The sequence below is a fragment of the Eleutherodactylus coqui genome, chromosome 3, assembly GCF_035609145.1.
Source record: "Eleutherodactylus coqui strain aEleCoq1 chromosome 3, aEleCoq1.hap1, whole genome shotgun sequence".
NCBI classification, from domain to species: domain Eukaryota; kingdom Metazoa; phylum Chordata; class Amphibia; order Anura; family Eleutherodactylidae; genus Eleutherodactylus; species Eleutherodactylus coqui.
In genome coordinates this window covers 15,486,925-15,514,793 of record NC_089839.1, presented here as the reverse complement: position 1 = coordinate 15,514,793, position 27,869 = coordinate 15,486,925, and the positions used below count along the sequence as shown (strand labels likewise).

General features: G+C 42.7%; 1 protein-coding gene across 1 annotated transcript; it reads left to right on the top strand.

Annotated features, from left to right (window-relative positions):
- Positions 1 to 282: 282 nt before the first annotated feature.
- LBR (lamin B receptor) lies at positions 283 to 27,759 on the top strand. The gene is made up of 14 exons (XM_066595171.1): positions 283 to 414; positions 7,766 to 7,943; positions 10,613 to 10,816; positions 11,187 to 11,315; positions 11,889 to 12,075; positions 12,491 to 12,684; positions 15,978 to 16,032; positions 16,286 to 16,483; positions 16,715 to 16,818; positions 18,536 to 18,661; positions 22,390 to 22,558; positions 23,230 to 23,310; positions 23,403 to 23,525; positions 27,268 to 27,759. Exons 2-14 carry the CDS (start codon positions 7,779 to 7,781, stop codon positions 27,426 to 27,428), a joined length of 1,896 nt encoding a protein of 631 aa, XP_066451268.1. The 5' UTR covers positions 283 to 414; positions 7,766 to 7,778; the 3' UTR covers positions 27,429 to 27,759.
- The last annotated feature ends 110 nt before the right edge of the window (positions 27,760 to 27,869 follow it).

Below are 27,869 nucleotides of genomic sequence, written 5' to 3'. Positions count from 1 at the left end.
ATGTATATATATATATATATATATATATATATATATACACACACACACATATACATACACATACACGCACTGTGTGAAGTAACCCCAGCTGCCCCCACCCCACGCCTCTACGGCCGCCCAGTCCCGCTGTCGCCTCACGTCCATTTTATTGCTTCCATCAATCACCAAAAGTCCGAGGACGGGGTGGGGGCGTGGCGTGGCGTAACTCCCGCGCCACTCCCCTCAGCCAATCAGAGCCAAGGGGAAGACGCGAAATGGAGTCCGGCAGCCAATCCGCTGCCTTCCCGCCCAGTGTTACTTTTCCGAAGTCGCTGAGCCCTGGGAAGGGAACCGTTAAACAGGCGGGACGTCCTGTCATTGCCCTGAGGCGGAGCGGCGGCTACTCTACAGCGGACAGACAACCTAAGGGACGAGGTAAAGCCCCGGGGCGGAGGGGAGAAAGTTCGGCTGTGGGGGCGGGTAATGGCGGCGTCTTCCGGTGTTGTTCTGTGAGGTATTTAGGGCGCCGGTTGTGTTTGTTGGTTTTTTGAGGTAATTTCTGTGGGGATATAACGCGGCGTTTCTCCCCCGGTACCGGCGGATGTGACTGGTGGTGAACGGGCTGCAACTCGTGCTATAAGCTTCTGCTAATCTCGCTTTACGGCTTTGTGTTTGTTTGTGTCCTGCAGCAGGTGTCTGTTGTTATGGGCAACCCTCTAGAAAGCATTGCTTGTGGCAACAACGGGTCACATGACCACAGCCGGTGCTGGTGTTCTGTGATTGGTTGCTGGATTAGTGAGCTGTGTCAAAAACTGACTGCCGGGACGGGTGTTTTTAAAGGATGGATTTCAACATTTTATACCTGTGAGGTCGCCGGGGGGGGGGGGGCACAAACGGCAACAAAAAATGACCTGATAACGTTATTCTATGGGTCGGTACGATTACTACGATACCAAACTTGTATAGTTTTTTTCTTTACTATATATACTCCTTTTTTTTTTTTCAAAGACATAAAAAATTTTTCAATTATTTTCTGCGGTCATTTTGCGCGCGCGATAACGTTTTTATTTTTCCGTCGATGTAGTTGAGCAAGCTTTCATTTTTTGCGGGATGTCCTGTAGTTTCTTATAGTACCAATTTGGAATACATACGACTTTTTGATCGCTTTTTATTGTGTTTTTTCTGGGAGACAGGGTGACTAAAAAAGTGCATTTCTGGCGTTCTTTATTTTTTTTTTTCGGATGACGTTCACCGTGCGGGAAAAATAATGCGTTACTTTGATAGTTTGGACTTTTACGGACGCGGCGATACCAAATACATATTTTTAACTTATTTAGATTTTTTTAATAAGATATGGCAAAAGGGAGGTGATTTAAACTTTGACAACTTTTTTTTTTCAATTAAAAAAACTATTGTTTTTTTTTAAAATTTTTTTAAAATTTTTTTATTTTTTTACATTACATTGAAGTCCCCCTGGGGGACTTTAAAATGCGATGCTTTGATTGCTCCTGCAGTGTGAGGTAATGCTACAGCATTACATCATACTGCTTTTTGACAGGCAGTCTATCAAGCCACCCCATGGCTTCATAGGCAGTCTGTTAAGGCAGCCCTGGGGCCTTTCATTAGGCCCCCGGCTGCCATGACACCTGCACGGCTCCCCCGATCTCACCGCGGGAGGGCCGTGCAGGACCCTCGAACGAAATGCCGCTGTCAGAACAGAATTGACAGCAGCATTTAAATGGTTAATAGCTGTGATCGGCCGCGCGGCCACTCGTGGCTATTGCCCGCGGGTGTCAGCTGTTATAAACAGCTGACGCCCGCAGTGTATGAAGAGAGGTTGCCACGCAACCTCTCTTCATACATACCCCGCGGCTCCATGACGTACCGGTACGTCATTGGTCGTGAAGGGGTTAAGGCTGTACAGCTCCGATGTTGGAAGACGTCCGTCGGAGTTCTTTTACTGTATATTGCCAGCCTATCTGCTGTCGGAGCCTATCCAACGTGTCAGCTCATGCAGTACTTTAGCCAGTATATAGCGCCGTTGTGCAAGAGCAGAAAAAGAGTAAGCCCCCTCGGAAAACCAGGATACAAATTGGATTGGAAAGGGTTAACGTACGCATATAAGAATGGGAAACTAGTGATGGCATCTTTATTGTAATTTGCTATATCACTCTTTGAAGTATATTCTACAAATTCCCCATTAATAGCCCTAGGGGATCAGACCTCCTGTGACTCCTATCACAGATAGCATAGTCTAACCTTTAGACTCTGCCCCCTAGTAGAGATCCTTTCTTTCAGTGTTGCCTGAGTTTAGTATGTGTGTGTCTGTCTAGGCTGCCTGCGCCTGCTCTTCCTTGTATTCGGGATCAAGGTGCACGCTAGTAATCGTACTGGTCTTTAGAATAAAGTCATTGTCATTTTTGTTGCAGTTTGTGCGGCATAGAAACAAGATGCACCCAAAGATGGTGGAATTTTGGTTGTTTATGTTTTTCATTTTACTCCACTTAAAATTTTTTGTTTATCATACGGTACATTAAATAGCACCATCTGAAAAATACAACTTGTCCTGCAAAAAACAAGCCCTCCTGCAGCTACGTCGATGGATAAATAGTTACGATTTTTTAAAAGGCGGAAGGAAAATTGGTGGTGGGGGGACCGTGTCCTTAAAGGGTTAAAAAACATAGCAATCAAGTTTTATATAGTTTTGTAATGTTAAATAAGAGAGAACGGGGGAGGTACGCAACTCTTGGAAATGTAAAATCAGGGGGAGGGGGGTTTCTGAGAGACTTCAGGTCCACAGATAACTTTTTTTATCTTGCAGATTCTTAACCTTTGTGTAAAGCAAATAAAAGCAAAGGTTGAGACAGAGAGAATCGTTGCCAAACTACAGGCTGATAAGTGTAGCTGCCATTGTGGATCAATTGTTTGCAGGGTTTATAAGAGATGCTGTCCTGGAGGACCCCAAGCAAAATAGACGTATGACTCTGTATCAGCATGGGTTTGTGAGGGGTCGCTCTTGTCAAACCAATCTGATCAGCTTCTAACTGGAGGTTAGTTCTATACTGGACCGGGAAGAGTCACCGGATCTTATGTATCTGTGTCCCACTGACATGAAAAAAGGGCTTGGAAATTTTAGTTAACTGTAAACTTAATTGGAGCAACCAGTGTCAGGCAGCTGCTGCCAAGGCAAATGGGATCATGGAAGGGATCAGATGAGGTCTAGGGGAGCATTGTTCTTCCTCTTTACAAGTCACTGGTCAGGCCACACATGGAATATTAGGACAGTTTTGGGCACCGGTACGCAAGAAGGACATATCAGAGGTTGAGTGGGTACAAAGACGACAACTAAAGTAATAAGTATGATGGCCGGACTACAATACCCAGAAAGGTTATTAAAATCGTGGTTATTCACTTTAGAAAAAAAAGATGGTTGAGGGGCGTACTAATTAATAACCATGTATAACTATAGCGGGGGACAATACAAAGATCTCTCCCATTATCAAACTACTAACGACCACTTATCTGTTTGTTTGTATGTATGTAAGTATATGTGTGTGATTCTTATGCTCCATCCCTGGTGATGTCATCGTTCCACTCCTTGGTGATGTCATTGAAGGTCCTACAACATATATAAAACACAGAGTCTGACCGACAGAAGAACAACACAGTTAGGGCTCTTGAAAAGGGGAGGACAAAAATAACAAAATGAGAATACAACTAAACCGCTGTTATGTCAAACACAACTCAGCAGTCCTAACCAAACCCACTGACCGACCTCCGCCACAGAGATCCAGTGGGATGAAGGACCTGTCCTGATGTTTCTGCTGGGAGAGTAAAAAAACCTAACAATCAAGTTTTATATAGTTTAGTAATGTTACATAATAAAGAGCAGGAAGGGGGGTACGCAACTCTTGGAAATCTAAAATCAGGGGGAGGGGGGGGGTTCTGAGAGACTTCACGTTCATCTTTTTTTTTAATCTTACAGATTCTTAACGTTTACATGTAAAGCATCATCAAACTACTAACAACCACTTGTCTGTTTGTATGTATGTATGTAAGTATATGTGTGAAAATGGGAGGACAAAAATAACAAAATGAGAATACAACGTAACCGCTATTATGTCAGACACAACTCAGTAGTCCTGACAGAAGACACCGACCTACCGCCACCACAGAGATCCGGTGGGCTGAAGGATCTCTGCTGATGTCACTGCTGTGGGAGGAGCCAAGCTGTGTTTGTCTTGTGTGGTAATCAAGCTACTGTGTGTGCGATGTGCCCCCAGAAACACTGGTACTATAATTTCCTAATAATTACCAGTCTATTTATACCCAGGACGGTAACAAGGGGGCACCCTCTATGTCTAGACCAGTGGTTCCAAAACTTTTTCAGCCATAGGGCCCTTTTTTGAAGCAAAATTTTCTCGTGGAGTGCCAAGGTGTGGGCAGCGGAGGGGTTAGGGGCATGGCTTTTCACGACATATACTTTTTACCTCCGCTATTTGTTTTGCCAACTTGAAAACAACAAGTTTGGATATGGCTTTAAGACCTCATGCCCACGGCCGGGTCAGCTTCCGCCTGTCAAATATCGCAGCAAAATCAGACCCGGCGCCCCTCAGAGACCCTATACTCGCCTCTCCGGATACACTGCGCGTCTCATCCAGTGAGCTGCTGCGCATGATGCGCTGGGCTGTGAGGCAGATTCTCGCTGTACTTTTGCAGTGCCCACTGCGTGAAATATCATGGGACGGACCGCTTCCATTGAATGCAATGGAAGCTGTCTTTGTGATATTTCTGCACAGAATAGAACATGATGCAATTTTGCAAAAATTTGCATATAATTTCCGCTCGTGCGCAGAGAGAATCGTTTACTACAGCATGTCTTTGAATGCACATTGCTGCGAAATTCGCAGTGGGTGTCTAAGTGTGAATTCTGCAGCGATTATATACAAGACTAGATGATATACTTGGCCTCGCCCGAGTTAATTTGACACAGGTGTTTACGTGGTGTTTGCACAGAAAATTTTATGAAGTCAAGGTTACTTTAGAGTAACCGAGGAATAAAATGTGTATACACATAGAGGAGCGTTAGATTCTCCTCAGGCTGCTTGTACGGATGTCCCTCTGCAGAATGTGCCACCTTTCTCACGCTCCTCATTTAGGACCTAAAGACTGCTCACACCAAATTTCACACTTGTACGATACCGAGAAGTTACATTACATAGGGGTGCACTTACTTTTGCAACTGGCATTAAATAATCGAGTTGTGATCCCTTTACTCTTCCTATTTAGGACCTAAAGAATGGTCGTGCCAAATTTCATGTTTGTAAGACACCGGGAAGTTGGAGAATTAGTGTCTAGTCAGTAATATATATGACGGAGGGCTACAAATGGGCAATTATATTTGCACCACAGTTCTAAAAAGAACAGGACACTAGAGATGAGCGAACGTGTTCGGCCACGCCCCTTTTTCACCCGAATACCGCGATTTTCGAGTACTTCCGTACTCGGGCGAAAAAATTCGGGGGGGGCGCCGTGGCGGCACGGGGGGTAGCAGTGGGGAGTGGGGGGGAGAGGGAGAGAAAGAGGGCTCCCCCCTGTTCCCCGCGCCGCCCCCCGAATCTTTTCACCCGGGTACTGAAGTACTCGAAAATGGTGGTACTCGATCGAGTAATTACTCGAAACGAGTACGTTCGCTCATCTCTACAGGACACCTTGCACTTCTTTGGGCGAGGAGAACCACCGTGCCTCCACTCTTTTGACTGCCCCTTGGTTTCAGGGTCATACAAATAAATCCAGGTCTCATCCATAGTGACCAATCGATCCAAGAAGTTCTTATCAGTCCGGAAACGCTGACAAATGGACCGTGAAGTCTTCACTCACATGGTTTTCTGATCTGTTGTCAAACATTTGGGGACCCACTTTACAGATAGCTTCTTCATGTTCGAATGTTCATGGATAATGACTAGAGATGAGCGAGCATACTCGCTAAGGCAAACTACTCCCTTATTCGAGTACCTGCCCGCTCGTCTCTAACGATTCGGCGGGTGAGCGGTAAGTTGTGGGGGGGGGGGGGGGTGAGAGAGATTCCTCCCCGCTCTCCCCCGCCGGCACCTGAATCTTTGGAGACGAGTGGGCAGGTACTCGCATAAGGCATTACCCGCTTGAGTAGTTTGCCTTAGCGAGTACGCTCGCTCATCTCTAATATTGACCCAAACACGTTCACCAGAAATCCCCATGCTGTCGGCTATTGCTGCACCTGACATTGGCCGATTCTCCAGTATGAGGTTTTGCGCAGCATCGACGATCTCCGGAACAACAACCTCTCTCTGTCGTCCAGGACGTTCCTCATCATTGGTGCTGAAGTGGCCCGTTTTAAATTTGGCAACCCAGTTCTTAACTGTAGAATATGAAGGGCATTGATCCCCCAATGTCTGCGACTTATCACCATGAACATCCTTCGTGGACTTTACTTGCAGAAACAAGAATTGTATCACTTCTCTGCTCTCATTTGCTGTGAATATCGCCTTAGACTCCGCCTTTTTGTTTTCCCGCATGCCGAGATCACTGTTGCCATAAGCTACAAACACAACATTTTGAAAACGTATATTAGACACATAAGGCTTTCATGTGATGTAACATTCGTTACCATAGAAACAAAAAAAAGAACACAAAGACTTAGCAGCCCCTTGTATTTACAGAACAGCAGGTGATCTGTTCTTTAAATACATGTTCTTTGTTTTCCCACAGGCTGCTGGCTAATAACTATTATCAGCGCTGCCCTGGGAGAACTCGGTGTGCGATTCCTCTTATCAGGAAAGACTGTTTTTATGCTGAGCTGAAGTCAGCGATCGACAAAGAGTGCACGATGGGCACACCTTTATACACAAAGATGATCGCTCAAATTCATCCAAACGACGGCTTTTTGAGCGATAATTGTGTGTAAATCAGCGTTTACCTGGATGAGCATTATTACTTTAATACTAAGTTTAGGCCTCATGTTCACGGGGAAAATGAGGCCCGCCGCGGATTCTTCATGGAGAATCCTGCAGCGGGTCTCTCCTTTCCCGCGGACATGATGCTAAAAAAGATTTACCTGTCCGGACGCTGCGGGCCTGCCCTCCGTCGCAGCCAGATATTCCTTCTTCGGCTCGGCGGATGTGCTCGGCACGCCGACATGGAGCATATCGCGGTTTTTTCCCCCCGCACATGCAATCCGCGCCTGAAGGGGAAAATGACATCCGCAGGTTTTTAACTACCTGCAGGTGTCCAATGCATCCCTATGGGGCGCGGATCCGCGTGCGGGAAAAACGCTGCGGATTTTAAATAACAATTATCCCGTGGACATGAGGCCTAATATAGTTTTTTTTGTTTGTTTTGTTTTTTTTCACTCCTTTTGTAAACTTTTTTTTTTTTTTTTAAAGAAAGACAATTGAATCTGCATTCTAAGATCGATAACTTTTTTATTTTTCTGCCAACGGAGCTCTGTGAGGTCTTGTTTTATGCGAGAAGAGTTGTAGTCTTTATTGGTACCGGTTTGAGTTGTGACTTTTGGATTGCTTTTTATTGCATCTTTTTGGGAGGCGGATAACAGGAAAATAGCAATTCTGGCTTTGGTTTTAAATTATTTTTACGGCACTCACTCTGCGATAAATAACAAAATGCTTCCATTGTCTAGGCCATAATGAACGATGTAATTCCTACTATTTTGCTTTTTAAAAACAGCTAGAAATGGGACAACCCCTTTTCAGTGTTTCAGAATTTATGTTTTTGGTAACTTTCATTACAGAGACGCTTTGAAAATGCCAGGCCGAAAATTCAGTGATGGAGACACTGCCATGGCAAAATGGCCGGGGAGCACTCTTTACTTCGAAGTACAAATCGTGTCATTTGATTCCACCACGCAGCTTTATTCTGTGCTGTTTAAGGATGGAACTGACATGGAGCTTAAAGAAAGTGACATTCGGGTGAGGCTCAATTCTAGCATTGTAACTTGATCCTGTTCTACCATTTACCTGCAGCTCTGTATATAAATATGCAACGAAGTGGGAAGTGAACTGAATGCAAACCTTTGTCATAAATAAGAAAGTGCCCAAGGCTTGTTTCACTATTGTTGCGGGTTTACATGTTGTTTGAATGCTTTTACACAGAGCAATTGTTCATGTTTCCAGTCGCGTAAAGGCACACCTCCCTGCAAAGTCTATCGGCTAGTTAAGACAATGATTACCTGTTTACAGCATTAATGAGCCAGCAATTATTTTTAGGTGAGCTGATATGAAGCAACTAGTGAAAGAATTATCACTCTTCACCCTGTTGGTGGCTGTGTTTACATAGAATTACGGTATCTCTTACGGCCCTTTTAGATGGGGCGAATGTCGGACAAACTATGCCTGACACTCGTCCCCGCACATGCTAGCTCTCGTGCTGCTGCACGGGAGCTAGTAACCCTGGCTCACAGCGGGGAGGCTGCAGGAGATTTCTCTCCTCCGCCCCTCTCCATTGACTTAACATAGCGGCCGTTCAGTACTGAACAGCCGCTATTTACACTGAACGATTAGCGATCAGCTCATCGTCCATGTGAGTGAGCCAGCGGTATTGGCTTCCCTGAAACAGTACGGGAGCGAGGACACACAGGGACGAGTGTCGGGCATCGTTTGCCCCATATTCGTCCTGTCTAAATGGACCCTTACATTCACTCTATTGAGAAATTATTCTAACGCTACCATTCTGTGTAAAGCCAACTTTACATGTTTGTTGAAACTCCATGGAATAAGACATAAGCAAAAAGTCTAAGGAAATTCTGAGGTCAGTAGTGTTGCCTACTCCTATACATGCGGACGTGTTCCGTTTTTGTCAAATGGCCAATAATATTGATGGATGCAATACTGATGCATCTTGTTTCATAGTATGTCTGTATAGCAGATGTGTAACAATGTTTTTGTGAAATGGGGCTAAAATATTCTAATCCCTCCCCTTACTTTAAAAAAAAATAAATAAAATTCATTCAAGTTTGTGCAAGATCTAGATGTGTGATACATTGTATTGTTTCACGATGCCAGGTATACCTTCTCTCATTAAAGGGGTTTTCAGTGGAAAATACTACAGATGAACTATCCTTGAGATAGGTCATCAATAGTTGATCGGCTGGGGTCCGTTGTTCGGGACCCTGACGGATTAGCTGAGCGGTCGCATGCTGTCAGCGCAGCAAATACAGAGTTCGGATCTGAAGCAGCGGAAGCCTCCGCGCCGACCTCGCTGTAGTGGCCGGTGCTTGTAACTGCAGGCACGGCTCACTTTTATTTCAATAAAATTTGATTTTTATTCACATCTCTCAGTATGGTGTTTGGCAGCCTTTGAAAACACTTCGCATCACTTCTGTGAAATTGCAATCCTCCGGCGAGTGTTTCATGCGCATCAGAGGATTGCAAGTGTTTCCCATTTATTTAAATGGGAAACATCACACTCGCATTCATATTGCACGGTATGCCAGTGCCATGTGATGCCTTTAAAGGTCCCATTTAGAGATGAGCGAGCATACTCGCTAAGGCAAACTACTCGAGCGAGTAGTGCCTTATTCAAGTACCTGCCCGCTCGTCTCTAAAGATTTGGCTCCCGGTTCGGGTGAGCGGTGAGTTGCGGGGGGGAGAGGGAGAGCGAGATCTCCCCACTCTCCCCCTGTCGGCAGCTGAATCTTTAAAGATGAGCGGGCAGGTACTCGCATAAGGCACTACTTGCTCGAGTAGTTTGCTTTAGCGAGTATGCTCGCTCATCTCTAGTCCCATTTAAAGCAGTGGGTGAAGCGTTCTGAGTGAACGCCATAGATAGGACATGCGGCAATTTGTTTATTTTCTCCCATCGTTGCCCATGTGAAGAAGTCCATTAAAAATGGAAAACTCACACAAGATTCTCGCCCATGTGAATAAGATCTTACAGTCCAAGAATGACACTCAAGAACCATCGCAGGCGCCTCTGTGCATTCTCTGCTGTGATGTTGTGTGCAGGCGCTCGTCCATGGTAACCCTTCGCATGCAGTTTCCGATAGATGGTTCTGGTGCTAATGGATGTTCTAATGGCCTGTGAGACCTCCTGAGCAAGGGCAGATTTTGTGTGTGCCTTCACAGCTCGTACAAGGCTTCGTTGTCCACGTTCTGTCAGTCTACGAGGCCTCCATGAACGTGGCGGCATCGCACCTACCAGATGGTTTCCATGTCCAAATAACTTGGGCGTCAGTTTACTTTTAATAGGTCCAAAAGCGCTACGATGTCCCATACGGATTGGTTGCTCAGGTAACATTTCACCATCAAACCTCATTGGAAGTGTGTCAACTCTACACCTCGTGACATTTTGATGGTTTCTATACTGGACCTGTTTGATACACTCCTTTATACCTAATGCTACGTGTCCAATTTGCATATCCCCTTCATCTGACAGCACAGAATTGATGGGGGTTCTAATACCCTTGTCAGCATAGTGTACATAATCCCTGTCTTAACTAGCCATGTAACTATTCTGTAAACTGTCTTGACCAAAAATATTCCATTAAACAATTATTGTGCTTATGTTATTTTTGTAATATATATATATATTTTTTTTATATTTTGCTTTGATGATTGACTGCTTTCTCTTCTTACAACAGTCTTTGAATATTTTTCGACCCAAGAAAAGTTCTGCCTCCCCGTCAAGAAGGAGAAGTAGAAGCAGAACAAGGTCTCGTTCACCTGCGCGCACACAATCTCAAGGGCGCTCTCCGGGACGTACCCCAAAGACAGCTGAGAAGTCCTCACCAGTTATCAGAGATAGCCGGAAGGGGGATATTTTAAAAGTTCACCTAACTCCACTGGTAAAGCCCTTTTTGCGTGTTTTTTGTTTTTGTTACTAACTTGCATTATGTTTCAGTGTATAATTATGCCATTGATCAAATATTCTGTTCTTAAGCCAGGACTGATTAACTCATGCACCTCAGTCAGAAATGATTGATCATAATGGAGAATTTATGGAAATTTTATAAAACTTCAAATAGTGAATACAATTTCCTTATCGTATATAGATGATACCTAGTTTGCTTATGCAGCTGTTTTCTGGGTCCTCAGAGAATTTTGCTTATTCGCCTTCAGTTATCCCCACATAAACAGTGCACAGCAGATCAGATGTCTGTTGGCAAACTGTGTCTGCACTTGTACAGCTTCACAATAGTCCACTTTTCTTTTTAGAAGCTGCAAGACTTTAATATCGTGACAAGAAATGGTGACGATGACATTGCAAGACATGTCCATCTCCATAAAGAGCATGAAGAGTCACCAGTCATTCAAGCAGAAGAGGAGACAAGATTCCTTCGTCTTGTAAGTGTTGTTTTTCAAATTTTATTATGAAAAAGTAATAAGACATAATAAAAGTTATATAAACTTGGCATTGCTGTAAGTGTAACAACCAAATGGTTGCATTAAAACCAGAACTCCTTTCCTCTTCCCCAAGCCACATGTAACACACTCAGCAAAATCATAGTTATGACCTTTAGAACGTTGGAATGGAAGACTGGGTTGTGTTATGCCACCTGGATGCCTTTTTACAGTCACAATGGTCCTTAAACTTATTATATGCTTTTTTACGGTGTGCAGAATTAGCCCAACAATTGGGAGCGAAGCTTTTCTTTTACAATTTTGGGCATGACCATCTATGCGGATGTCTTACTCTGCTGCACTGAGAATGGGCTGGAGGATCAGCTGATCGGCAGAGATCCTGAGTGGCGAACTCTGACAATCAATTATTGATGACATCCTGAGGATAGGTTATAAATTGTAAATGCCACAAATGCCCATTTTTAATCCCAGGCTAGGCTGTGTTCTTAGTGGGCTTAATAATCTATTCTAGTGGTTTGGTTTTTTGGATTTCTTTTATTTTATTGTTTTGGGCAGGAGAAAGTGGAAGAACCCCAAATAAGAAATGAAAAGGTTTTGCGTTATGTCCAAAGAAAAGAATGCTCTGTAGAATCTGCTGAAAAATACCAAAAAGAAGGGCAGAAAGAATTTGTATCGAAACCAGAACCCATTAAGAATATTGTGCCTCTCGAGAAGCCTGTTGTAGAGTTTGGAGGGGCGGTAGGTAAGTCAACTTCATTCATTCTCTTGTGGAAATATCCATCCAGTGTGAGGTTGTGGTCACACTATAAGAAGTGAATATATGGTATAGTTTTAATTTGAGAACTGCTACATATAGATTAGGTCTGATCCTATAAAGGGAAGCAGGGAAACCTTTCTCTACAAACTCCAGAAGGAATCCACTGCCAATTTTGGTTTTAAATGGGTGTTTTACACAATGTGATAATTCAGCCTTGTGAATGAAGATCTGTACATGATTCTTTAAATCTTGTTCGCACAAGGCAATGTTTCTGCAATTCTTACACACAAAGCAACAAAGGTAGCCTACATTCCCATTTGCTATCTTATTTGTTTTGCAACTGCTGCTTTTGACAAATGAGCAAATGCACCATAATACAAATTACTTTTTTTTTTTTTAGGTGCGGCTTTCATGATGCTTTCTATGCCCCCTCTTCTGTACTATCTTATGTATATGTGCACCCTCAAGGATGCATCTCTCTGGAATTTCTATCCTCACTGGACGTTTAATGACCTGTGGGATTCTACAGTGTTTGGATATTTTGCTCTCTGGATGCTGCTGCTTGCATTATTCCACCTTCTTCCTATTGGACGGGTAATATACAGTCTCTGTTAAGGAACATTTCCCTGTGTAGTATTTTTTTTGATTGTTGATGCATCAACTGTGTATATTTTAAGAAAAAAAAATCTTTTCTGGGCAGACTCCTATGAGCGTAATTTTATGACATATTGTGCACACGATATATGCGTGTAGGATACGTGGTGAATGGAGTCAATGAAAGTACATTGATTTTCATTGCTGCATTCACACTTGCATATAATTAACGCAAAAAAAAACAAGGCGTGTTCTATTTTACTGCCCAATAGTTGATCTCCTTGGGTGCGTAATAAGCACTTTCCATATGCGATTATATTGTGTATGTGCGGCATTTATATGCAATGTAGAAAGATGACAGCTGGACAGGAAAAAAAAGTATGTTAGACAACGCATGACAGCGTGCATGAGGTACCTTGACATTCGCAGTGAAAAATTGCTGCGGTACTGTATTGCTGCAAGGAGCAAGACCAGATTACACTTTAAAGAGTGCGACAATATTAAAGGTTCAATAAGAAGAATTTATTTAAACTCAATAATGAAGCATTAGTGTTAAATAATTTTCCTTCATTTGTAAACTATTAGCTCTGTATACAAAGGATAATATCTATATACAAAGTATAAAGGTTGCAGCTTACATCACATTACCAGGTATCAAGATAGCAAGTTACATCACACCATTAGCTACACATTACCAGACGCCTCATTTAGAGGAGTATCTTCTCCAGTAGACCGACAGGCATGAGATGTCCTCATCCTGTCCCTAAAACTTCCATACTACTCAGAGCTTCTAATCCTTCAACTTGAGAAGATATGACCTTTTATATTCTAATACAGACCAAATCCTCATTTCAACAGGTCACGATATGTCTGCATACCAAAGCCTTCTAAACAGAGGTGCCAGCACGTTTCTGAAGTGGAGATCAAACATGTGCATGCATTGTAAAGAACTTAACATAGCCACACAATTGCTCTGTAAGACCCCATTTAGACACGATTATCGCTCAAAACTTGCCTTTTGAGTGATTGTTGTGTGCATTTACAGGGCAAGGTGATCGCTCAAACGGCAGTTTGACAGTTTTGAGCAATTACTTTGCCCTCTGAGCGGGGTGTACAGAAGACAAGCTTGTCTTCTGTATACTCCTGCTGTCTTCACGGAGCACACAGCTGGCATACACCTGTGCTCTCTGTATGGGGTTTGCAATACCGCAGTTATTTTCGTGGAAGGGCTTTAAATATAAATTGGTCACAGCGTTCAGCCAATCACAGGCAGCTCTCAGCTGCCAATCGGATACAGCTCTTTCAGCAGGCAGTGATTTTAACCCCTTCCCGCTCCAGGACGTACATTTATGTCCTGGAGCATCAGGGTATGTATGCAGAGTTCACTACAGCTGACACCCGCAGGCAATAGCCGCATTCAGCTGATCACGACTATTAACCCTTTAAATGCAGCTGTCAATTCTGACAGCAGCATTTAAATTCCCCGAACATCTCGCACGGCCCCTCCCCCCGCGGGGAGATCGGGGGAGCCGTGCAGGTGTCATGGAAGCCGGGGGCCTTTTGAGAGGCTCCAGGGCTGCCTTAGCAGACTGCCTATCAAGCCATCCCTGTGGGGAGGCTTGATAAGACTGCCTGTCAAATGGCAGTATGACGTAATGCTATAGCATTACGTCAGACTGCAGGAGAGATCAAAGCATCGCTGGTCGTAAAGTGACTTTAAATTTAAAAAAAAAAATCAAAGTTTCATTAATTGTAAAAAAAAAATAGTTATAAAAGTTTAAATCACCCCCTTTTGCCATATCTATTATTAAAAAATCTATATCATAAAATAAATACATATTTGGTATTGCTGTGTCCGTTAGGCCTCATCTCCACGGGGAAAATCAGGCCCGCTACGGATTCTCCATGGAGAATCCGTAGCAGGTCCCTCCTGCCCGCGGACATGAGGCATAAAAATAAGAATAAACTTACCTCCCGCCCACTCCAGATCTTCTCTTCGCCGCGGCTTCATCTTCTCTCCGTTGCGGCCGGATCTGCTTTCTTCGGCTCGGCGGATGCGCAGGGCACGTCGGTTACGTGCCCCGCGCATGCGCCGGCCCGAAGAAAAAAGATCCGGCCGCGACGCAGAGAAGATGAAGCCGCGGCGAAGGGAAGATCCGGAGCAGGTGAGTAAATTCCGTTTTTTTGTGTTTTTTTTTTTTTTGTCTCCCGCGGATCCGGACGGCTTCCATAGGCTTCAGTAGAAGCCCGCGGGAAACCCGCACGAAAATGGAGCATGGTCCCGTTTTTTTTTTTGTTTTTTTTTCATGCTCCATTTTTAAAAAAATCACTTTTATTGACCATCCGCGGGTATTTATCTACCCGCGGGTGGTCAATGCATCCCTATGGGATGCGGATCCGTGGGCAGGAGAAGAGTTAAAATCCGCTGTGGATTTTAATTTTTCTTTTGCCCGTGGACATGAGGCCTTAAAGTCCGATCTATCAAAGTAGTGTATTATTTTTCCCGCATGGTGAACGTCGTCCGGAAAAAAATAAAAATAAAGACCGCCAGAAATGCAGTTTTTCAGTTACCCTGTCTCCCAGAAAAAACGCAATAAAAAGCGATCAAGTCGTATGCATTCTGAATTGGTACTAACGGAAACTACGCGACATCCCGCAAAAAATGAGCCCTCACACAACTACGTCAACGGAAAAATAAAAAAATTATTGCGCGCACAAGATGACGGCAGAAAATAATTGAAAAAAATTAAATATGTTGAAAAAAAAGTATACAAATTTGGTATCGTAGTAATCGTACTGACCCATAGAGTAAAGTTATCATGTCGTTTTTGTTGCAGTTTGTGCGCCGTAGAAACAGGACGCACTGAAAGATGGTGGAATGTCTTTTTTTTTTTTTTTTCCCTTTTAGTCCACTTATAATTTTTAAAAAGTTTTGCAGTACATTATATGGTGCATTAAATGGCACCATTAAAAACTACAACTCGTCCCGCAAAAAGCAAGCCTTCATACAGCGACGTCGATGGATAAATAAAGGAGTTATTATTTTTTTAAAGGGGGGAGGAAAAAAGTAAAATGGAGGGGGGGGAGGGCCGCCTCATGAAGGGGTTAAATCCCCGCCTGATGAAAGCACTTCAGAGCAGTGCAGGGTGAAGACGGTAATTCTCACATCTGGACAAAATAACTTTTTTTCTGTATGTCTGCACACAATACACCTTGTATAGCTCCACATGTTGTTCAGAAAATAATTCTTGGTCTCAGGATGAAAATTAACTTTTTTTTTCCTCCTGGTTTAGATTGCACATGGCGTTCTGCTTGCAAATGGGAAGAGGCTGAGCTATAGGATCAATGGTATGTTTCCAACATTAGAGATTAGAATGATAAAGAAAATAATGCGCATCTGCTATTAAAAATGTACAGCAGCAATCTGGCCTTATTGCTTATAGCAACCAATCGGCACTCGGCTTCCATTTTTACTAAAGCAGTTTAATACATGAATGCTATGCTGTGCGCAGCAGTGCTGCTATTGTTTTGATGTGAAGCATGTTTCTAGTTTTGTATGTATTATGCTAATAAAATTAACAAGTTTTGTTCTCTCTTCTAGGACTTTTTGCACTGTTTATGATTGGCGTACTGGTAGCTGTGTTGTTGTACTACAGGATCAGCCTTATTTACATATATGATTACCTTCATCAATTTGCCGCCTCTGCCACTCTCCTTTCCTTGATTTTAAGTGTGTATGTGTTTGTACGCTCAAGGAGAGCCTCACAAGAAGAACTGTCTACAGCAGGAAAATCCGGTGGTAGGTATTCTGTGCTTCATTGAATACATTTTTCGTATGAATGCCCTTAGGACTTGCACCTTGGATCGCTACAAATATTTCTTAGGTGGGTGTGAATGTACACAATGAGAGATGGCGAGGTTTCAGCAATGTTATTGATTTCTAGAGAGTAGTGCCCTTTTGTTATTAACACTTTCATTTCAGAGTAACATCGTGTGTTTAAACCTTTTTGCTTTTTTATCTATTTTGCAGGGAATTTCATCTACACTTTTTTTATGGGCAGAGAATTAAACCCTCATATTGGCAAGTTGGACCTGAAACATTTCAGTGCAGTTCATGCAGCATTGATTGGCTGGGTAAGGTTTTTGTTTTCATCTTGCATAATGAGGCTCCGCCCACATATGATTTTTGGTTTTTGTGTTTGTTGTTTTTTTTGTTAGTCTTCCTGTTCCATCATGGAAGCAGGCAAACTGACAGCTGGATCCATCCTACCATCTAATCGCATGGCAGTGGGTGGACCCTATTGACTACAATGGGGTCCTTACTCCTTGTTCATGCCTTCTGGCATGCATCTGTAGATTTTTTTTTTTTTTTTTTTTTTTTGACACCTAATATGCTTGTGCAGGTTGATATGATAATTGTCATTTTACAGTTCAAAATTTATTCAGAGCACTATTCTAAGCTACGGGTTTATTACTTTATCATTCATTTTGGTCTTCCTTAACCCAAAGGAGCACTTGAACTTCTTTTGGCAATCCCATTGAAATGATTAGAGCAGCAGTGCACATGTGTGACCACCTCTCTATTCATTCCTGGATGCACTGGACATTGTTCTTGGGATGGGGAGTAGTTGGACCCCCACTAATCAGCTAGTTATCCCTTAATTGGATAGAGAAAAACTTGGTCTACCCCTTTAAAAAAAAAGATTGTTTTTGGCTAAATTGTACAGTAAGGGGAAGAAGGGAAGTTGGTAACCCTATCTCTGGTTTCAGATGCTCCTAGTCCACATTGATCTAGGGCTGTTCTGCAGAATTTTGTGAGAGTGTATAAAATTACTCAAGGCTGAATGCACACGACCGCATCGAATTTCGCATGCGGGATCCTGACCCGGTGCCCAGCCTCACCGCCCCTGATTACCTGTCTGGATTCTATTCTATTGTCTCTGCTGGCTGGTGCACATGCGCAGTACAGACGTGATCGTGCCGTCGCTAGGCGACGACACGAATCCTGTAGCCTTTTCGCAATAATGATTGCAGAAGGGCCGTGGGACAGATGGCTTCCATTGACTTCAATGGAAGCCGTCCGCATAGAATCTGGCTCAAAATAAAGCATGCTGTGATTTATTTTCATCATCCCCCCCCCGTGAGTGGAAAATCGCAATTGACTTCTGCTTGTGGGCATGGAAACCTGCTTTTCCATTGCATGCTATGACAAATATTCAATGCAAATCCAGCCATATGCATTGGGCCTAAGTCTCTAATGGGATGGGGGTTTTGATATTCACTAGTGAAGTGCCTTCATCTGAGACTTGACAGGAGCTTCTAAAGTTTGCAGAGGGTTTCTTGACTCTGGGGAAACCTGGCCCAGCTCAGCTTCTCACATACATGACATGGTGCAGCAAATCTTAGAAGTTAGTTCAGAGAAAAGGAGTGTGGTGGGATCCTTTTCTGACCACCAGACTGAGATGAGCTTCCTCTTAGCAGACCATCTGGAATTGATGACTTGCACTTTGTCTCAGCCCTCCTCTTTACTGTCAGCTACCAAGTTGGATGGTTTCCTAATTTTAGCTCTAGATGTCTCTCCTGGTTGATGACCCACTCCAAATCTGGCAGTTATTTTAAAACTGGCCCTTAACTGGCTCCAGCTCGCTGCCCCAAGATGAGCTGGGAAATGTAGTTCTATTCTCTCAACAGCTGTCCTCTTCATCCCCACAAGGGATGGATGAATAGATGTATTGTAGCAGATTTACAACTGTAAGAAAGGGCTTCCTCTTGTAATTTATTTTTCTGAAATGGGATACACTTTAACCAGTGGTGCTGTGTAAACTTAGTTTTTGTTTTTCTCTATTTCCAGGTTTTCATCAATTTCATAATGCTTTTGGCTGAAATGAAAATTCAGCACCTTGAGAGCCCATCAGCATCAATGATCTTGGTAAACTCTTTCCAACTATTGTATGTTCTCCACGCTCTTTGGAATCAGGTAACGGGTCTTTCTCAGTACAAAGCCATAAATAATGCTTCTGTAGTTGATGTCGCTGTAAAACTAGGAAAATAGATTACACAAAATGTAATGGGACACGAGTCGATGAATAATTTATTGGGGTATATAAATGTTTACCGTAGAAGAAATAAGTCTGAGTATATCTATTACTTTCGTTTGTACGCTGCCTAAAGTATGTCAGCTACTTTTATGATTTTTAAAAGGTTGTTGTTGAGACCGGAGTTCAACGGTTTTCCCAGGGAGACCCAATAACTGTAATGTCGCTTTCCACATTGTCTCGTCTATTGTAGTACAATAATGGCTTCTCTCAAATTTTTAAGTTTCACAAAGCCATACAACAAAACAAATCCTGTGTTGTCTCTTATGATTATCTCCGTCTGGCACATTCCAGACAGTTTACATATTACCATTAAATGGAAGTATTCATAACACGTCATATTGGTTCCACGTATAAGAGACACCACTTGAAAATTCTCTTCTAAACTCTTTATGCACAAAATAAGCGAAAGAAATAGTACGGCAATGTGGAGGAGAAAGTTAGTAAGGTATTAGAGGAGAAAGGAGGGAAGGATAAGAGCAGTAGATTTGGTATACCCATCAGAAGCGGCCCTCGCCCAGCACAGCCCCTCTGTATCAGAGCTGTTTAATAACCAATCGGAGAAAGAGGATGAGCCCATAAAGTCTATCCAGATTGACCACGTGGGGAGGAACTCGCCCAAGTCCTCATCTTGATCCGAGCTTCTAAACTCCTTCATGTCACTTTGGTGATCCAGTGCCTCTACCTATGGGATAATTGGGAAAGCTATACTGCATCCAGAATCTGGGGATAACCTGTCTCGTGGCCATTACAAAGTGGCGTAAAAGTCCCTTTTTAAATCTGGAGATTGATCCCGGGAACATAGATAGCAGTACCATCTCTGGGGCGAGGCCTATTGAAGATTTACATAATTTGTTATACAATTTAGCGATTTCCTGCCAGAGGACGTATAAGTGAGTATTCCTACCATAAGGGCTCCTACGCACTAATATTGCAGCGTTAAAAAAACGCTAGTGGGTAGGAGCCCCTAAGTGCAACATTGAACCCGTTAAAGCTGAGCATCTCCAATATTGATCTGATATTGATGGGAAAATTTTATGGATTTTAGTGGGAGTTTTGTACCATTGTGGTGTTATTTTATAATTAAGCTTTTGCAATCTGTTAGATATTTGATATTTTATGAATAATTTGGTCCAGAGAAAGACCTACCCAGTGCACTCTCCCAGGCCCCACTCCAGTCTGGCACGGACTCCCTCGCATGCCAGATAACAGTAGCAGTCCATAGACTTTAGAAATCACATGTGTAGGGGTTTCTGATATACACATTTTTTTTCAAAGGGGGTGGGCTCCTTAACCAAACTAGGAAGTTGGGCCAGGATATTGATACAGCTTCTTAGTTGGAAGTATTGTAACCAAGCACTAGCTGGGATACCAAAGTCCCCACCTAGATCCGAGAGGGCTATTAATCCCAGTGGGCCCATCATGTTCCCCACCTAGATCTGAGAGAGCTCTTAATCCCAGTGGGCCCATCATGTTCCTCACCCTAGGGAATTGCACCATCGGGAGAAATTGTGTGTGTCTGTGTGTGTGTCTGTGTGTGTGTCTGTGTGTGTGTCTGTGTGTGTGTCTGTGTGTGTGTCTGTGTGTGTGTCTGTGTGTGTGTCTGTGTGTGTGTCTGTGTGTGTGTCTGTGTGTGTGTCTGTGTGTGTGTGTGTGTGTGTGTGTGTGTGTGTCTGTGTGTGTCTGTGTGTGTCTGTGTGTGTGTGTGTGTCTGTGTGTGTGTGTGTCTGTGTGTGTGTGTGTGTGAGTCACTATCTGGGTCATTGGGGTCTGGTATCGTTGCTAGTTGACCCCTCCTACTCATTCACCTCCAAACACTCAATAGGATTGTCATTAAGGCTTACCTGCACACGGGCGGATTTGCATTGCGGAATCCAGAGCAGACATCCGCCTCCGGATTCCACAATAAATACCGCCCATAGCATGCAATGAAAAAATGCTCTATTTTTAGGCTGACTCGGTGCGGATGGCTTCCATTGAAGTCAATGAAAGCTGTCCGACCCTTGGCATTTGCACAATCCTCATTGTGAAAAGGTCGCAGGATGTGCGTCATCGCCTAGCGATGGCACAGCAAAATCTGTACTGCGCGTGTGCGCCGGCCAGATCTGCAGTACAGATTTTGAACAGGTACGCGAGGTCACCGGCCAGGCACAGGGTCGGATTCCATTGTGGGATCCTGCATGCAGAATCCAACCCGTTCATTTGCTGGCTGCCTAAAACTGAGGCCCCGATTTGTTCCCAATTTCCTCTATTTGATCCAAAACTTGTCTTTTCTGAAAGGGATTAGAGACCTGTTCTATTGCAACCCATAATTTTGTGTTAATATGATGAAAAGTCAAGAACAAAATTGCAAATAGTGGCTTTATGGTAGAGGTCTGGGTTTGGTAGCTCCACTCCCCCCTTATAATGTCAGCTACTTTTGGTCCTATTAAGCTAAACTTATGGGCTGAAAGTAGCTAAACGGCTGAGTCCGGGGAGGTAAGTCTTTCCCGTCTTGTCCTAAGTGTTGGAGCTGAAAGCCGCTGCTGCAGTGCCTTGAGCTGTGCACTAAGATTAGAATAGGCGGACTACTTTGTGCATCACTCAATACATTCAGCAGTGGCTTTCAGTGCTGACCGGGAAGGTTTGGTATAAGACTCAGCAGGTCTGCTGCTTTCAGCCCATAGGCTTAGCTTGTATGGCTAAAGGTTGCTGACATACTTCCATTAATGGAATCCGTTTGTCTACGAAAAGCAAAGTAAACCAATGATTGCCTTATACTTAAACTTCCAACAGGACATGAAACACTGATTCCATGCCAAAATCTGATGACCGTCCGCATCCAACGCATGTGAATGTTATTTCTGCAGATTTGTTCTCCTAGAAAGCTTCCTGTTGGGAATATGGGGCCTTCACAGAAATAAATGGCAGGTTACTTATTTCCATTGGAAAAGTCAAGCATTATCCCTGTTAGATGATAATGGGGTAATCCTTGTGCTTACCTCGTTTACTGGCACATCCATGGCAGAAATTGTAGTGTAAGCATTGGATTTCTGCCATGAATCACATTTACAAAAATACACGCAAGAATTTTATGCTAAAAGTATGTTAGCATTAAAACTAAAAATCTAAACTTATCAGTTATCAGTATGGCCTAAATAACTTGAGCTAGAGAGGTGTGGAAGGCATAAAAACAATGCAGCAAACGTGTTTTTTTTTTGTTTTGTTTTGTTTTTTCCTTGTATATCTCCACTTCCAAATAAGTTGCACAGTAACGTGTGAGTGCCCCCAAATAGTGCTGAAATTGTTAGCCCTACCCTCATAAATTGGCCGTCTACAGCCGTGTTGGTGAATAAACATTGTTATAACTACAGTAACGCAGAGGCAAAAATGAAACAAATGTAGCTGGTCATTTTATGTAATTCTGACGGAATTGTATTTTATCAGTAGTCGGGGAAACGTTTAATGACCTCTTGGTTTGAAAGAAAACTGTGTGTAATGGGAAACCTATTTTGTTGGGAAGCGGGATAAATTGTTTTCTCATTTGATGCTTTCATTGCTCGTGTACTTTAAAATATGTAGATGACACTAAAACCTGCCAATAACTCCAACCTGTTCTGTTTGTTTTTAGGAAGGTATGTTAACCTCTCTGGATATTGCCCATGACGGGTTTGGCTTTATGCTAGCATTTGGTAACCTGGTGTGGGTTCCATTTGCCTACACTCTGCAAGCTGCGTACTTAGTCAAGCATCCAGTGGAGATTTCTTGGGCACTTCTTGGATTCATTGTGACATTGAATAGTAAGTTTGAAATTACTCCAAACTTTCCTTAAATAGTTTTAGGAGCTTTGTGACCAAATCAAACTGTCTTTTGCTTACTGCAGTTCTAAAAAGTGAAGAGAGTTTTGTCTACAAATGATCCTCTGACCCTGCTGCATCCAGCGTTCATAAAGCAAGACATTGCTCCTCATGTTTACATATTCCCATGCGCTACAGTTACCAGTGTACTCAACCAAAAAGTGAAGGACTGATGTTGCTCATAAATGTCAACTACATGATCTATGGCTGCAGCATGACATATGTGATCGTACAGTTCTTGGAAGTGTTGAGTATGTTTATAAGAACACAGATTTACAGTTGTCACATGTTCTCATGTGCGCCATCTGTGTTCTCTGCCTGTTTGGCAGCATACAGTATTGTTATAAAGTGTAATGAGAAAGTTGTATTGTGAGTACTAATGTCGAGAAAGAAATGTGGACGCTAAATATGGGAGAACTACAGCTCTGAAGCCACCTGTGCTTTCATTCTAAACATAGGATGCTTCCAGCATTACAAGCATATACATGTTGTATAACATATATGACTGCTTGGGAAAATGCTTTACAGAAGTGTAACATTTCAGTGTGTTGCATATAAGATGGTCTTTCTATTAAAGGTTTATGTTTTGTGTTTTTTTGATTATTTTTTTTAAGCTTTTGGTTACATCATCTTCCGAGGGGCAAATAACCAGAAAAATGCCTTTAGGAAGAATCCACAGGACCCCAGACTTTCATGTAAGTAAATCTCGCTGTAAAAGCTTATAAATCTTTGTTTTTTTTTCTGGTTTCTGGACAGTTGTGCTTTATAAGCTTTTCTGTCTCTACAGACCTGAAGAGCATCCAAACATCATGCGGCTCTCAACTCCTCATTTCTGGTTGGTGGGGTTTTGTTCGGCATCCAAACTACTTGGGTGATATTATCATGGCCTGGGCCTGGTGTCTACCTTGTGGTAAGTAGTTTCAGTCTCAGATGTTTCTTACATATACTGTGAAATCTCTCCAAAAGGCCACCTGTTTGAGAAGACCATTACTTTTAATCCAGTCTAAATTTCCTGCTACAGATTTAGGGCTCATTCACATCAGTGTTAGGAGATTTAGTTTTCCTGCTCCATTCAGGGGCGGGAAAATTTCACCCTCCACCCCCGACTAACTGTTCCGCCTTATGACGGAACTAAACAGCCCCCGATTGACTATAATGGGGATCTATTTCCATCCAGCATTTTGCCGCAATTTGCAGGACATAGGTTCCGAATGAGACCTTCGACACTGCCCTAAATCGTGTTGGTAAGAGTCTTTCTGCAGGGCAGAAAATCTGCCTGTAGTAATGAGCGCTGACCATCAACGAGCATGCCGGTTAATGCTTGTTAGCTTTTACACAGATGGAGAATCGGCTGTATAGTGACTGACTATGGCCCTTCTTCCCCAGACAGCTACCATTAGTCAGATGCACGTTTCCCCATTTTCAGGGGGTATGTACAGCTGACCAACTAGCATTTATATACTGACATAAAAGAGCTGATCAGCTAAAGAGAGTATTGCTCATTTGCAGGCTGATCTTTCACATATTTACAAGGTCTGATCAGGCAGGTGAACATTTGTGCTTGATAACCGGGCCATATTAAAGATCCTTAAGTTGTAAATTACATAATGTCTATGCACAGTGCTGTATAAAGGAAGTATACTGGCTTTCAAGAAAGCACGATTATTTCTCTAATTCTTGCTCTGTAGTCCATATCATTGGGGACATGGCTGAAGAGTGCGAGTATAGATACTGCCACTAGGAGGTGGACACTAAGCAGAAATGAGCTCCTCCTACTAGCTATACCCCTCCTACAGCTACCAAGCCAACTAGTTTAATTTTAACTTAGTATCCATAGGAGGCAGACCTGTCTGTAGCCGGTCTTCAAAAACCTCTTTGATTCGGGGATTACACAGAGGCAGGACTTTCCTTGTTACCCAACCGAGGAGGGCGAACAGAATGAAGTTAACCGTTCTGTTGACTGCCCTAAGCTTAGAAGAAAAGGTGCCATGTTCAATTCGTAACACTCTTCCTCATTAAAGGCAGGCAAGTATAGGGGCTTGAACTGTAGAGCCTCCTTCTTGTGGTGAGGGTATGTATTTCCTACCCTCTATAACGAGTTAAGTATTTTATACCCATGTTCCCCAATTATTTTAGGATGGGGCAGGGGGTATTTCTTTTCCCCAGGGAGGTTCTGGCCTTTGCCTCTCTCCTCCCTCATCACCTATGATATCCTAGCTAGTGTGTCATAAGAGTATACCGTTCTGAGGGGGAGCAGGCTAACCCGTTGCAGAAAGATCCTTTTTTTCTGTCGGAGAGGCTCCGCTTTAGGTCCTGGAGTTAGTAGCAGGCCTTCCCTCAGCGGTTGCTTATGCAGCCCAAACTCCTTGTGGCAGTCAGTCTCTGCTAGAGGACTGACCTTTTTTTTTTTTTATTGTTTTGTTTTTCACAGCCCTCCTTGATTCACACAGGAGGGTATAGAATAGGTTAGCAGTAGAGATGAGCGAGCACCCAAACGCTCGGGTCCGCGTTATTTGAGTCGAGCTTTTCGTAAAATTCGAGAGCTCTACTGGAGTAACAAACCCCAATGACTACAATGGGAGACTCGAGCATTTTTGTATGTGGGACGCCAGATGCCAATCCTTTTTTTTTTCTCCTTCTAGGGTCGTCTCCCTCTCCCAGCAGGGAGGAGCTAAAAACTGGGGCGGGGTCGAACACGGCTTGATGCTCGTTCGAGTAACGAGCACCATCGAGTACACTAATACTCGAACAAGCATCAAGCTCGGCAGAGTATGTTCGCTCAACTCTAGTTAGCAGCTCTGAGTGAGGTGGTGATTGGGTGCTGCGCTTAGTTTTGTTTTTTTTTTCCTTTTTTGTTTTTTCAATGGCTACCTGGGCACTTTTGTCCCAACTGTATTTCATCGTGGCAGGCAGCTGTAGAACGGACTACTGGCACCCCTCCTGCCCAGCCCTCCAAATGGCAATGGGCAAGTTCCTTTTCACAGGAGGTCTCAGGTGTTACTAGAGTGACTCATAATATATGTACTATCAGAGGTATACATACCTATAATCCAATACTCTAACCACATTAAACAATGCAAGGTTCTTGGTATATAATTTGACGAAGTTACATTGGCCCATCTACCAACGTCCAGGTGACCAAGCTTTCAGATGGGTCCTAACACTAATATCGGGTGGTAAATCTCAACTTGGGAAAGTTGGGTACCTACCTCTCAGAAAGCTCCTCTCTTGGGGCTAAGCTTGCAAATAAAACCAGGGAATGTAGGATACCATTTATATGGTCCAGTAGGAGGGATAGAAGGTAAATGGGCGGTAGGTGTGCACAACCAGGTGAAGGCAGCCAAAACTTCACAATATTTGCAGGGAAAAAAAGGTTTAAAATAGGTCAGCACTTCCCAATAGAACTGTACAGGTACACGTTAAACCACGGCTGCAACGTACAGTAGAAGCCGAACCAAAAACCGGCCACAGCACTCATAATATATTTGTGTACCCGTGGAGTAGCTTAATAGACTGCCTGTCGGATTGCAGTCTGATTGTAATGCTGTGGCATTATATCATACTGCAGGTGCGATCAAAGCATCGCTAGCTGTGGTCCCTATGGGGGCTAAAAAAAAAAAAAATATCAATAAAGTTTTTGTACAGCTTTTTTTTTTTTAACAATTAGTAATAGTTTTAAATCGCCCCCCTTTAGCCATATCTATAATTAAGAAAAATCATAAAACAAAAATACATATTTGATATCGTCGCGTCTGTAAAAGTCTGATCTATCAAAGTAGCGCATTATTTACCCCGCACAGTGAACGTAGTCCGAAAATAAAGAACGCCACTTTTTCGGTCACCCTGTCACCCAGAAAAAATGCAATAAAAAGCAATCAAAGTTGTATGTATTCCAAAATGGTACCAACGTAAACTAACAGGATGTCTCACAAAAAATGAGCCCTTGTACATCTACGTCGAAGGAAAAATAAAGTTATTGCGCACAGAAGATGGCGGCAGAAAGTAATTTAAAAAAAAATTAAATGTCTTTGAAAAAAATATAAAAGTAGTACAGCAAAAAAAAAACACTCTACAAGTTTAGTATCGTAGTAATCGTACTGACCCTAGAATCAAGTTTTCATGCCATTTTTGTTGCAGTTTGTGCGCCGTAGAAACAACGAAAGATGGCAGAATGTCTTTTTTTTTTTTTTTTTTCTTTTTCCATTTTACTCTACTTAGAATTTTTTTGAGTTTTTCAGTACATTAAATAGCACCATTGAAAACTACAACTTGTCCCACAAAAAACAAGCCTTTATACAGCGACGGCGATGGATAAATAAAGGAGATTCGATTTTTAAAAAGTGTTTTCATAAGCTGATCATGTAATTTATTAAATAAAAGGAGTTTTCCACAAATTTGGCCACGTCCTGCTTGCTTTAACCCGGAGTGTTGCATCTTCTCCACTGCCAGTTATTAGTCCTATTCTCAAGCTGCCACTTGGTAACCTAATAAACATGAATGTTCAAAAGTTTCACCTGGATTAACTACAAATCAAAGCAGTCTTGTATTTGCCGGCCCCATAATAGCTGAGCTCTATTGGGCGGGGACGTTATTTGTAGTGTGATGGTGATTGGTTGATTTTTTTTTTTATTTTTTTTTTTAAACACTTGTAGGATTTAATGACTTCTTGCCCTACTTCTATGGATTCTTTCTCACCGGTCTTCTCATCCATCGAGTGAGCAGAGTTGAGCACCAGTGTAAACTGAAATACGCTCGGGATTGGAACAAGTACTGCCATCTAGTGCCGTATCGTATATTCCCATATGTTTACTAAAAGTCAAATGTTTATATATTTTGAGGGTTTTAATGCTAAAGCTATTTGTACATGTTTGATATTTTGTATATCATGTCTTTTAACGTTATTTTCTTTTTTATACACATTGAAGTTGATTTAATATGATGTTTTACAATTTGTATCTTATTTGCTTATGTGTCATAACCTGTTTTATGTAAGAGATCCGCCGGGTAGGAAAAACTCCAAACTAGATTCGTTACCAGCAGGCAATTCAGATGCTTTTAAGGTGATCTACCCTTTACAATGCCTCCATGATATGGGGATATCTAGGGCTGGGCAATTCAGCCTATAATTAAAAGCTCTAAATTTATTTTTGTCTTTAAATTTTTTTTCCGGAAAAGATACCAAACCACCTTCCATTTATTTAGTTATCTATTTAACAAGCAAAACAGTTGCACATAAATAATCATTATAAAATAT